General features: G+C 33.1%; 1 protein-coding gene across 1 annotated transcript in view; it reads right to left on the reverse strand.

Annotated features, from left to right (window-relative positions):
• Window positions 1-14,594, reverse strand: part of LOC100748844 — a 403,660-nt gene that overhangs the window by 32,251 nt on the left and 356,815 nt on the right. The window contains exon 9 of the mRNA XM_024367091.2: window positions 12,256-12,410. Coding sequence (XP_024222859.1) covers window positions 12,256-12,410 — 155 coding nt within the window. The remainder of the gene's footprint in view (window positions 1-12,255; window positions 12,411-14,594) is intronic.

The raw sequence follows: 14,594 nt of genomic DNA on the forward strand, positions 1-14,594 counted from the left end.
ATGTTTACTGTCGCGTGTCGCCACGAATATTTCTTTTAAGGAGAGCTATAGAATTACTCCATACCTTTGTTAGACAAAGCGTTCATCCCGTAACCGCGGCTACGTTCGGCGACTGACTGTCGCCTCGAGCCCAAGCTCACTATCACAACTCTCGAACAATTACAATCGGATTGAATAATTACAATTGTTCAATTACAGCTATAGTAGACTCTAGGTTACAATGTTGCGGGATTATCCAAAATTCCAAAGGCTCCGGTGTTCTTTCATCTCCGACATATATAATAGTGTGTGTATAAAGATACATATATTAGTTATGTAACTGAGATATCATATCATTTCCAGAAGATTATTTCATGCTTCCGTTTCAAACTGGAAAATCAAACACTTCTTTAAAGACAGAGAACACGTTTAACATTTCTTTTTTTAGAATTCTGTTAGGAAATGCAATAGCTTTACGTTATGATACAGCGAAGTGTCGTGTAGTTTTAGTTTGTTATTCAGCAAATTTCTATGGCTGGCCGGCCTGATTGTTCCGTTTCGTGTTAACAAAGTATCATAAAAGTCACACACCAAAAGATATCTGTATCTAAATCGTCTGTATCGAGCCTATCGGTTCCCGGTACTTCGTAATGTCGAGCTTGTACTGTCGAGATCGCCCTGATACCAAGTCGTCGCATCACCACCGTCTACCAGAGATCAGCTCCTTTACTCTCGCTCAAGCGACATATTACGCTACGCACACACTGCAAGGAGGTAACTGAGGGTTGTTCGCCTTTAGAAATAAGTTACTTGTTGTTACTCGTCTATTGATCGTCATTTTTCGATCATTACTCATTATCACTCGTAATCATTCGTCTTTCGTTAGTTAGTCAACATTCATGAAAATGAAATATTGAAAATATATAGTTTTAGTCTTCAATATGGAGTAGTCCTTTGAGTCGTCCTTTATTAGTCCGCACACCGCGTGCAAACGCCAACGAACTCTGGACAACCCACTTCCATCAACCACAGGCAATAGACAAACTCCCACATTATAATTTTTAAATACTGCTGAGGAACAAAAGATAAAAATAAAATACTCTAAAATAACAATTGGTAACCAGTCGGTAGACTGGCAGCCTTTTTATAATTAATAATTTTCAAAGTAAACCCTTGAAGCAAAATTGTCACGGTTTTAATTAAGCGAAATGTGAATCACAGAGACTCAAATTATCGGGACCCGGTGGCGTATTTTAATTAGATCCGCGTAATCTTTGCTTTGCCGACTCTTTCATTTGCCCCATGGCGTCAGCTAAGAAAGAGAAATTAGTAGATTAAGTTGTGGCACTACAGACGTGTCTGTCTAATAACGGACACCACCCTCTGGACGTGAAATGACAAACTGCCAGTTCCTTTCGTTAGTCGTGTAGAATATACAGAAAGATGAACTGTGATCCAATACTCAATCTTTTTTTAGATCTTCTTTTTCTTCTTCTTTGAAGACCCATTAATATTAAGGTCAGCATTGTACTAATGCATTTTATTTCATTTAAAAATTTTTCAAATCTTCCAATTTTTATATCTTCATACTTTCAAATTATCAAACTTCCAAATATTTAAATATTCAAACTTTCATTCCTTCAGGTCCACAGATTTCAATAACTTTGAATTTCCATAACCGCATTCCATTTCCAAATTCATTTTTCAACAATAACATTGCTTTTACGCATCTGTTGCATACTATTTTATACTTTGACCTTTAATAGTTAAAAGAATCGATTCGAACTTAAAGCACATCCATATGACACGATGTTTAGGTGATTTCCTCGTGTTCCCGAAAAAAACTGACCCGACAAGTATGAGGAACGGTTTAAACAGTATATTTCACGGTTCACCTTTTTTTATGGTGTACGTGATGTACAAGTTTAATCTTTGAATAAACAATGAATGAAATATGGAAGTTTTATGAAATGTTCAGTAGAAAACGTTGGTGATTGCTTTGGGGCCAATTATCTGTCTAGAATTTGGAATATTGAGATTTTGATAAATGATTTTGGAGGATAGTTTTTCAATTATTGAACTGTTTAAATGATGCTTTATATTCTGGGATATCGAACAACAATTAAATTTGGACGTTTTAACGTTTCGATTTCTATGTTGATTCGCTTTATTTCTTTAACGATTAAAGGTTCAATGGAATTGTTAACATTTCTGATGACTCGCGTACAGGTCGTATAATACTAATCTTCCATTTCAGAACGAAATTATTATCTTTCCCTTGTTCATAAGTCCTTAAGTTCTACTTTGTGAGGCATAAGGAAAGGATACGCTTCGTAGAATTTTTCGAAAGAAAGATATTTTCCAGCTATTAAAATTTTCATCAAAGGAATATTAATACTGTTCATTTTTCGGAAGAACATAAAGGGAATTTCTCTGTAACGTAACATTATGTATTAACAGCACAGTAACACATGCTCTCGGATCCGAAGTGACATTATTATAATATTAAATTGTCGGTTATTTTCGATGAAACGCACAACCGCCGATGATTTTATTTATTAATAAATTCTTTCAAAGGGAAAAATTTGATCCATGAATGTAATGAGTTTGCTTGAATCGCTTTGTCGTGTATTTACAACATTTCGAGAAATTTCAAGTGAATCCCATTGCACAATGCCCGATTAATATTTTACTTTAATCTCATTGTACGTTCTCAGTTTTATTAAAAAATGAAAAACCCTGGAAATTTTAAAGAGTTATCTTTTCCCAGCATCTTCATTAAAAAATGCGTTAACTTAAATTCTAAATATTCAAATAAATCATAAATAAGCTGAATAAACGTACGAGGCTCAAACTTAAAGTTGACAATAACGGATCTGTAGTTAATTGATTATCGAGTAGAGATTAAACGTAGATTAAGTGCACGTGTTGGTTTATTGAGTTGTATTGTAGAAAGGTGAAACATTAGGTTTGGATAGTACTAAGTATTTTGTTCTTATACGTGATGTTTGTAGACGCAGATATTCCGAACTATCTCGTTAATCAAGTTCAGTAAACTAATGCTTATATTTTGTTTTGATTCATTTGTCGTTCGATTGTGAAATTTTTTTAACATCAAAATGAATGGATACATAAAATTAAGATAATTTACAATTTTATATGCATAAATTTATACTAGATACATAAATCAACGTGGATTGAATTTTCCTGATAGAGATCTGTTTTTAAAAAAAATTGTTGAAGATATTAAGAGTTCAGAAAGATTAGCGATGGTAAGTTAAATCCTGGTTATATATATGTATGATACGAATGACGAGTAATTCAATGTTTGAGAGAGAAAATGGAAATAATTTCAACGTTCAAAATAAAAACATTTCACTTTTGCAAAGACTGCATATGCCAGAATACATACAGCCCCTTCGTAATGACAAGCTCTGAAATTGCATTGAGACATGAATAGCTATCGATTGAACGGTGAGATCAGATTAACCGTCAAAAATAAAGAAGAAACAACCTCTGATTCATTAATCTAGTCAGTCTCGAATATCCACCACTATCCTTCAGAATTTAAATAATCCTGTTGCATAGAACGTAGCAACACTTGAATAACTAATGCAATCGTAATGCAAGACTTAATTCGCATATTTATAAATAATTTAATTTACAATCAGAATCCTTTTGAAGGTATAATTCGCGTGTTTCTGTCTGGTTTTCTGTCGGCCGATAATTAATTTTCTTATGTGGTGTGCACTCGACTCGAAGCGAAATGGGTCTAATTCCCTAATTGCAGAAATTAGCTTAGGAGCTTTGAACAATTACGAGGCTACGGCATTTGACATCCGGCAAATTATAGAGGAGACCAAACCATTCTCTATTGTCTCGTTTCGGAACTTACATGTATACAGCTTACAGCCACGCGACGAGCAGTCATTAAGATGATGCATGGTTATTCGTCGGGGATCGCTCGTGGCTTCCTTTTGTTTAATGTTGAAAATGCTCTCTCTCGTTGCTAGACGAGATTCAACTATACACTGGCGAAACGTTGAAAATTAATTAAGATCTGGTGAAATGCGATCAATCGTCAGTAAACATTCTCTTACAAGTACGCATAATTGCGCTTCAATAAATGTATATTCGATGGAAATTGATATAGGAAGATGATACTTCAGAATTGGTAATCGTCGAATTTTTCAAAGCCTTAATGAGACCTTATTATGTTTCTACCAAGTATAGCTTCGTTCGAAAAATAATACAATTTTATGTCAGTGATAGAATTTAGTCGAGTGAATGAATAGTGTTTAGGAATACAGAGATAATGCACGAATGATTATTCTCTGATTTTAAAAAATTGGAAATATGGAAGCAGATAGAGATGGGAAATGGGAAAGAAGAGTAAATGTGTATAGAGAATAAATGCTTGGGGAAGGATATTGACTGAAAATTGAGTATTGAGAATAGGATTGCGAGAAGGAGCGAGATTTTGACAGAACTTTTAATCTGATGTACAATCTAATGATTACTTCATTATTAAATATAATTACTACTGCTTAATCTAACATTACACAAATTCAAACCTGAGTCTGTAATTCTGCGTACATATTGACGCATATTAATCGAGTATTATAAACCATTATTATCTATACTGTATAATACTAAAACTGTTAAAGAATAAAATATAAAATTTGTATCAAAAGGATGCGAATAAGAAGTACGTGAAAAAATATATAATGAAAGAAGAAAGAGAAATTTTTGTCCAGATACATATTTCGCAAAAGCTCCTTTAAATTTCCAAATATATATTGTTGTATGAATATCTATAAAATTTCTGTGAAAGATTACGAACTGGTAGATCTGCTACTGAAACAACTTTTTGTGCTGCACCCGACACACTTTTACTATCCAAAATATACCGTTAAATATATAATATTTGTGTGAAAAATTATAAATAAATTCCGATGCGTTAAAACAACTCTATATTTAGAATTGAAAACAATTCTTTGTGTCATATATGGGTCACGTATCGTTTTTAAAATGCGTCTGAAAATAATGCATTTATAAAATTACTTTTAGGATTGAAATATCTTTATGGAATCTAACAATACTTTGTGCACGACATGATACAAAACTATTCTTCGCCAACTTAGCCAATGTTTTTTATTAAAATTCATTTCCCACTCATTTCAAATATTTCACGAGCATTTTTTTCAACAGATCGTACACAGAGAGAGGTTCATCGAGTTATCTATCGTGCCAGTAGATCGTCCATCTTCTCGGCGAGCACCTTATTATGCCCGTCCGAGTAGAGCAGTGTTCTTATGGACGAGGACCGGGTCAGGAAGCATTAGAAGCAAGCCAGCATAGTCACGAACAGCCAATGATCCCGAACAACCGTAGTCGGGATAAGGCTTGCAAATGGAGGAAAAAGTGGGCAGCACGATAACGCTGCTTCCCTTTTCCTCTTCTCTCAGACCATCTCTCCTAGCTTTTTTCTTGTTCTACCTCTCTCTTCCTCCCTCTCTCTCCCTCCTCTCGCTCTCTCTCTCTTTCTCGCGCGAGCGTTCTTTTCAGTTTCTGAATGTCGGCGTGGTTGTGTCACATTAGGGAACGTTTCCATTTTCATGCAATCCACGTCGTCGACAGTGCCGTTAACGACCGACCGCGCATCAACCTTACATCCACGTATACAATCATCCTAGCTGCTGGTTAATCTGCGTTAGCAAACTGACAGTGTACGTAGTCTGAGACACGATTCAACTTCTGAAGCATTTTGGATTTCAGGAGAAAAGATGAACGGGGTTTTTAGGAAAACTTGGTCTGATTATATCGCAGAAAGGATCCGTTGTATGCTTCAAGGGATCAAGTGCTTAGAATCCTTGTGGTTCGTGAAGTGAAGATTCTGTTGCAATAGATTGTGGTTCGTGAAGTGAAGATTCTGTTGCAATAGATTGGGGTTCGTGAAGTGAAGATTCTGTTGCAATAAATTATGGCTCGTGAAATGAGGAATGGATAATTCTTTGTTTGCTTTTGTTGGATTGCTTTTTTTTAATTCATTGATATTTATGGCTACGTTTAAGAGCAATAAGGATTTGTTTGATTATTTTTAGGAAGAAAGGATTTGTTGTTACAGTTCGTGAGACCGAAGATTCAGGAAGAATTTTGTGACACATAAGATTGAGATTTTATGGTGGTAAATTGTGATTTTCAGAAACAAAAAGGGATTCTTTAAATTGGAATTTTTTGTATTTTGTTAGGCACTAATCGTTAAATTTACAAGTATAAAAGTTAGAATTAGATTTAAGCTGGGTTTGTGGTATTTGGCTGTGAGGAATGGATAATTCTTTGTTTGCTTTTGTTGGATTGCTTTTTTTTAATTCATTGATATTTATGGCTACGTTTAAGAGCAATAAGGATTTGTTTGATTATTTTTAGGAAGAAAGGATTTGTTGTTACAGTTCGTGAGACCGAAGATTCAGGAAGAATTTTGTGACACATAAGATTGAGATTTTATGGTGGTAAATTGTGATTTTCAGAAACAAAAAGGGATTCTTTAAATTGGAATTTTTTGTATTTTGTTAGGCACTAATCGTTAAATTTACAAGTATAAAAGTTAGAATTAGATTTAAGCTGGGTTTGTGGTATTTGGCTGATTGATTAGGGTTAAAAGAGAATTTTCCTAGGGGGTTTAATATTGATTTTCCTATTCTGCATTTTACGCGATAAATGCCATTGATAGATTTTATCACATAGAACACAAAATATAAAGTAAAATAAAGTTACTTAATCCAAACTCTTATAGATCACCAATAATCGAAGAGTACTAATTGAGAGTTAACTATCATGAACAATGGAGCAGCTACCGGTAGCGATCGTTCTTCATTAAAAGCAAAAAGAATCCTCTCAGCAAAAGGAAATCATTACTTCGAATTTTTTATTGCTCTAGGAATAGCTCTCGGAAGACAATTCACGGAATGACGATGTACGAAAAATGTTTACGTAATTTGATGGTAGACTATTTTAACAAGCAAATTAATCTTTGATTTAGTTAAATAAAAGAAGAAGTTAAATTAAATCCAAATATTATGATTTGCATTTAATAAGAAATAAAAACTATATAAATTCATGAACTAGCCTAATATTGCAAAATGTGGTATCTTCTTTATAAAACTATAGGAATTTGGAATAAAAAGCGTAGTTCATATAACAAGAAGAGGGTCACAGGTCCTCCTTCGAAAGAGCATAAACATCTGTTGTGTTCGCGATTGCGTACAATCGAACGGGGACAGGCGGCTACTTCTTCTTCGTCTCCTAAAAGCGGAAGGATTTCTGACGAAAAAGAGCTCTTTCGCGGCGGCTTTCAGCTCCTTTCATCCTGAAAACGTGAGTCCCGTTTATAATGTTGAAGAGAGCATCGCATTTAAGTTTACGTGACTTCTCACGATGTGGAAAGAACATATTGTCACTTTTCCTTTTTCACGTTTTTTACCACCGTTCGTCTTCTTTTGAAGCGTCTACGGATTCTTCACGGTACTACATTGTACGTCAACTGAGCTGATGTTCTTACGCTTTCTTCTACTTGTGATTTATTTTGGGACAATCCTTATTTTCTTCCCAGTTGATAAATAAGTGTTATTATTATACATTTGTTCAATAATATTGTTCGAAGGAATAGAGAGATGCTTGTAACTGATTGGTTTACACTTTGGACATATAATAAAGTAATTTTCAAAACTGATTATGTTCTTTTAATATTTGTCGTTTCACTTTCAAAACAGAAGATTTTTTTTTAGTAAAACATCCTTCGCTATAACTTTTTAACCATACAGGATAGGAAAAACGTTTCAAATAAACGTTATTAGGTTCTATGACAATTATATAAATAACATACAGAATTGGTAGACCGATATATATTTAAAAAAATGAGAGTGAAAGATTTTTAAGTTTCCAGGAACAATCCTCAATTTTATACTATACTCTATTATCTTATTTATTATCTTATGTACGTTTACTTTTTTAAAAGATTGTGCCGATATCTTTATATGATTCAGTCCATATAAAGGTAGTTTATAAGTGGAAAATTTTAAGGTTTTAAAAACTATGATTATAAAAGACATTGTCCATTCTGTACAACACTTCTCTTGAAAAAATGAACGATTTCGTTTTTCATTTGCATAAATCTTCCGATGAACTATTCAGATATTAGAATTCTGATAAAAAAGCAACACTCTACATAAATATGTTTTCCAATATGAAATATGAAATTAGCTTCAGAGGATGAGAATTAAATTTTATATCAGAGTTACAAGCTGGTCATATCTTCATTCTCATTACCTCGATGTTCTCTTAACTAAATAAGTATGAGAAAAACTAAATGAGTAATAATAAACCATGATTTCAAACAGTCCATTCTTCTCAGTAATTACATTTTGTACTTTTAACTTTGAACGTTTCAATAAGATTATTCTATTAACTCCTTCAGGGCACGTTTCGATCCTTCAACGACAATAATTAATATCAGTTCCAGTAAATTTTCATCCGAGCACAGATTTCATTTCCCATGACCTCTTTCAGACTATTCTCGACCAGTAAGCGATTTACTACAGCTGACGAACAGAGATCTCGATCGAAGAAGATTCGTTATACTATATTTAACGAACAGCTGATCAGTTCTCCTTGATATTTCCGTATTTTACTGCAGGAATCTCGCGAAGAGCAATAAAGCAAAGAAACTTCTGTCGAGGTACGCTTCGAGAGTTTACGATTTCCTCCACCATCCGTTATTTGTGAAAACTTCGAGAAAATTTGTGTAATAAGAGCTTAAAACTCGTCTTTATCGCGACAGTTTAACAACTACTTCAAACTGCCTCTACTAAAAACCAAACCACTGACACCGCCTGTACTTTCATAAAACTCGCAAGAAGGAGAGTTTTAAATTTATATCATAGCAACCAGCAGTGACTGAGAATCGAATAGATGTTTACGTTAGAGCGCTTGAAGTGAACGAAGAATTATTTGAAAAATATATGTAGACATTTGGTTGCACGTAGCAAGAACATGTACATTGCGTTTCATTGCCTAAAAATTTTTAATTTTTATATGTTGTGTTTTAGATACATTTATTATATTGTAATATCGGAAAATAAAGATATACATTTTTTCCCGATTGCTTATAATTTATTAATATTAAATTGAATATACAAATATAAATTGGACAGAAACGATGTTTGTTTAACGGAAGCTAAATGCAATACTCCTATCTATATCAAATAACTTTACAATTATTTAGCCACTCTCGTCACAACGAATCTAACACTCTCTTTCTCTTTCTCTCTCTCTCTCTCTCTCTCCCTCTCCCTCTCTCTCTCTCTCTCTCTCTCTCTCTCTCTCTCTCTCTCGACTCTACTCTTCGGTGTCTCGATTAATTCTAACGACTCTACTCTTCGACGATTCGATTAGCTCTGACTCTCGCAACACACACACTTTTCGACTCGCACACTCTGACCTTTCGGTCGTTCCATCTTGAAACACGAAACCATCCTTCTGATCTAACGTTGTCTATTGTTTTTCTCATACCTATGTAAGAACTAGGTGACTTTAGTCACATAAGCGCTCTTAAAGGTAAACGAACCACAGAAGGACGACGTACACGGTTTTTTTTAATTTCAACCGACCTCTAGTTCAAATTACTTTATGATATTACAATATACGTTGGGTTAAGGTTGGAATTTTGGACGTTTGACGAACCTTCACTCAATTATTGGTACAAATGCGATTAGGTACGGAGAAGAGTATATAAGTGCAGTTCTACTTGGACTGGAAAAGTTAATTGACTTCTACTTGTACTGTGGGCAAGTAAGATGAGTTCTACTTGTGGACGAGTAACTTGAGTTACACTTGAATTGTGGACCAGTGAGTTCAGTTCAACTTGGATTTTGGAAGAAAGCACATTTGCTACCCCGTTGACCGTGGATTCGTTATTGAGCCTAAGATCATTGCCATTAGCATCTCGAGTATCTAATTGCCACGGTTACTTGTCAAATTCTGTAATAATCCTATTTGTACTAGTAAATATCTTCTCTATTGCATAACAACAATGTCTAATCCAAATGGATATTCGTTACACGCCCCTAACCCTAATGAGAACTCGACATATATTTATTATATATATTTATCTAAAATAGTATTGAGTAACAATGTACTCTTTTTTTCTGGAAGAGATATATTCATTGGAAAAAGCAAAATTATAGATAATTAGCCTATTCTTGTTTTATAATTATAGAATCAGCGTAAGGCCAGCTTCACTCAGAGATACACGTATCGGACAAAATAATAAGTGTTATAAGAATTTTAATTATTCTCATACCTGAGAGATTGAAAATTCTATGGTGGTTTAATTGTTATGATCAGATTGCGGATTTTTATGTATTTTTATGTTTCTATGAACATAATTGAAGAAATAATACCTGGGTAGAAAATTATTTCCTTTGTTAAATATTAATACAAATATTTTATATTTGAATATTTTAAATATTCCATTTTGAATATTTTATATATTTTCGCATATTATACGCATTGTGTGCATTTCTGCACCTTCAAATTTCCCATACATGTATAAAAATCTGCATTCTAGTTATGACATGTATTGTAAGATTTATGTAAGTATTGTATGATTGAGAAGTGAGAAACTATAAAAATTTTAAGTTAGACACTCATAGTTAGATAATTTTCAATGTTCTATCTTACAATTTGAAGTAAAAAGTTTGTCTGCAACTTAACATTATAGTTAGAAAAATCTACCAAATGTCCAGCTAGACAAATTCTAAAGTACAAATTAAATAATAATAAAAAATAAACAACATTATTACGATACCAATCTTCACCACTTTATCACAATTTCTAAATAAAACAAAAATAAGAAAGGTAGCAGAAAAGAATGATAAATTGTCAAGGAATTAAAAGATTGTTCCTGAGATTAGACAATTTCTTTGTAAATTTACGAGCTTCTAGCGATATTATCTAGACAAATTTTGGTCGAATTTCACGTTTCAAGTGTGAATACAGAACGATCGACCTTTTATCTTGTCTCAAGATCGGAGGCACACGCGCGATTAGACATCCTGAAGTAGGTTCAATCGACCGCGATCCACGACAACTCGCCTGAACGACTCGACTTCTCAAAAGGATAATGTTGCCAGAACGTTCTCGCGCTCCTCCTATCCCGGATTTTTACGTTGGTTTCACGAGTTTTCGGTACATCTGGTAAGCGCATTATCGGATAAAGAAAGGTCTTTTATCTGAGTACCTAGTTCTTTCCGGAATATGTCGCTACGTGGTTGAAATTGTGGACGATGGCTCGTTTATTTCATCTAATTTTGTGAGAAAAGAACTTTTTTCTTGGTCATGCAGTGCTTTTTTGATATTTACGACCAATATGTTAATAAAAAAAATTTGATGACACATTGGCTAGTGTAATGTAATAAATGTAATGTAATAAATTTAATAATACATATATGATGTATTAATATAATAATATTTTAAAACAAAAGATACTTCTATAAAAATTAAAGATTTCTATATTGATGATTGAAAAATAGTTACTTTGCCCAATAATTCAAAACATTATCAAACAATCTTGCAACTTAAAGTTTCATAAGTAACTTTCGATTTTGTATGATTCAAATTTAGAGCATACTAAGTTCCTATTCTTAAAGATATTATATTCCATGCCATACATCAGCGAAACAAAATTGAAGATTGAATAACATCATTTCGTTTAATAGTTAAAGATACTTCTATGTTACTTCGTGTGTCAAAATATTTTAGATTGCTGATAAACGTTGCATAAGATATAACTCCTCTTAGAAGAGTCATTACGTTATCATTATATTTCAACGAAATAAAATTGAAGATTGGACACCATTTTGTCTGCTACTTAAAAATACAGTTAAATAATTTTGTGTTTTAAAATTTTAAAGTTTAAAGTTCATTTTTAATGACTGAAAACTATCGCTTAGAATATAATTCCTGTTCCAGAAAATATTACATTCAATATTATGCTTCAATGAAAAAGAAGAAATACCAATTTAAAAGTACCACTCAGCTATTTTCCCTAAGGTATAAAAAAGTCACCTAATCCTTCCCAATATTTTCGAGGATCACAAGAAGCTCAAAGAAGAATATTAATTATAGTATTTTAAAGTTCTTCAGTTTATAATCAATTATTTTCCAAATTATATTAAGTGATTATTTTCCAAAAAGAGTAAGAGCTAAAGGACTCACCGTTAAGCACATGTACTGCAACGGTTGTCTTGGCCTTCCCGGGTACAACGCAGCTGTAATTTCCGGCATGCCTTGGACTGGCCCTCTCCACGATCAGCGTGCTAACTATCACAAGGACCTCCTTCCCAGCTAAGATTTCCGTCGTCCTGTTTTCACTGAAAACCAGATATTCGAACGTAACTCACTTCCAGTTTAGGTGGTGCTCTAAACGCTATACATATATCCTTATTGCAGTCAAAGGAAAAGAGTCTAAATGGAACAATAGTGATTGACGAAAGTGATAAAAGACGACTTGTTTTATAAAAAGATGGGTCTTAAATGGATATTGAAGTGTTTTTATATCTGTGCTTTCAAACAGTCCTATGAATAATTTAATTAATCATAGATAGTAAGGAAATATTTAAGTAAAGATTGCTTAAATTTAGTAATATGGTAAATGATTTTGATAGAAGAATTTTTTCGCGATTTAAGTTTCACAAGTTAGTAAATTTTGAACTTCTCATTTAAATATTATAACGGGGAATATTATATTTAATTTTCATATTTACAAGTATAAAATAAACTTTCATTATAATCTCCTGATAAAATCGAGCAGTTGAAATGCAAATAATAGATATAAATATCAAAAACAGTGACGATATATGACGAAAATAAAAAACGTATTTCTACTAATTTTGCAATTTATATCTCTTGAATGCTGTGGGTTTTCCGCGTTTATTGCTTTTGTAGGTTTACAGTATAGAATAAACGCTAAAAATATGTATCGCACTGGTTGACTTTATTTATTTATATATTTATTTGTGTCTTCCCGATTTTTTCAAAAGCTAAAATAAATTATTCTAGCATTTATAATTTTATTCACTGTATTTCACGTTCTTTTGCGTTCTTTTCCGTTCATATAAATTATCACTTCGATTTTTCAATTACATATAAGTCTTATTTCATTTTTAAATAATCTTCTATAAATTTTTAAATATTAAAATACTTGTATGAATCGATTACATAGGCACACATTATTTATACATATATATATTCTATAGGATTATTTATTCAGAAATACTAGAAATTAGGATTTCCAATGATTTCTCTCCTATATGATAAATTTATTGATAAATGAATCTATTTGCAATAGGTTAAACAGAAAACGATGGTTATTTGACACAAACTAAATATAGTAATGTTATATAACTAAGACAACTAAATTAATAATTTACAACTCACAACTAATAGTTTACAACTCATAGCAACCCGACAACTTTTTCTCGGCTCAACTCTCTGAACTCAACTCTTGACTCGTAACTAGCTCCTCACAATTCCACTCTCAATTAACGACTCCTCACAACACGACTCTCAGTTTTAACGATTCCCGATTAATTCGTCTTTCTCCCTTAAGCTTTCTTTTGTCTCTTCTCATACCCCCACCATATACGTATTGCGTAACCGCCCGCGATCACGATCACGATCACGATCACGATCACGTACGTCTTCTTTCGCGTAACTATTCGACTGAACGACCAACGACACATTGACAGGCCGCTTAGTCCATTGAAGTTTCTTGATTCTTTCGGCCTGTCCGGCACTTAGGCTTTCTCAGAACATTGTTTATAGTTCACCCGATATTTCTTAGGAAATCTGCCCACGATACTACAATTATATAGAGGATTATTTATATGTCGGGTTAACATTAGAATTTAAGGCGCGTAATGATTCTTCGTTTGAATTAGCCATTGTTTTACAAAACAGAGAATATATTTACGCGAATAAACAAGATTTTACAAAATATTATGAATAATGAGTTTAATAAATGATAAGATTAACAAACGATAAGTTTAACTAATGATTAGATTAAAGAATAATAAGTTTAACGAATAATAAGAGTAACGAATAATATGTTTTACGAATAATAAGTTTAACGAATAATGAGTTTAATAAACGCTATTAACAATGTTCCTGGGTTCAAACGAATCCACGGTCAACGGGATAACTCTTTACTATGCGTAGAATAATTTTAAACACAAAGATACAATTGCTGAGACACTCGGTAAATTGCTCGATGTATCACTTTCCAAGGCGATCACACGAATGAATATCTGATGAAAATCTTTTTCGCTGTACGACTGCATTTGTTTGTTATATGCTCGCTGGAGGCATCGAGAAGGTTCCAATCGCCGTTGCTAGGCAGTTTCTGCCAAGAGTTTTGTATACTCTTTGGAAGCATCGAGAAAGATCCAAACGCCGTTGCTAGGCAGTTTCTGTCTGGAGTTTGATTTCTAATACAACGTGTGTCCCATTATATCGACATCTCCAAAGTACAATTCTATGTGATTTCTAGGGAGAAC

This window comes from Bombus impatiens, unplaced genomic scaffold, assembly GCF_000188095.3.
Source record: "Bombus impatiens unplaced genomic scaffold, BIMP_2.2 scf_0276, whole genome shotgun sequence".
NCBI lineage: Eukaryota > Metazoa > Arthropoda > Insecta > Hymenoptera > Apidae > Bombus > Bombus impatiens.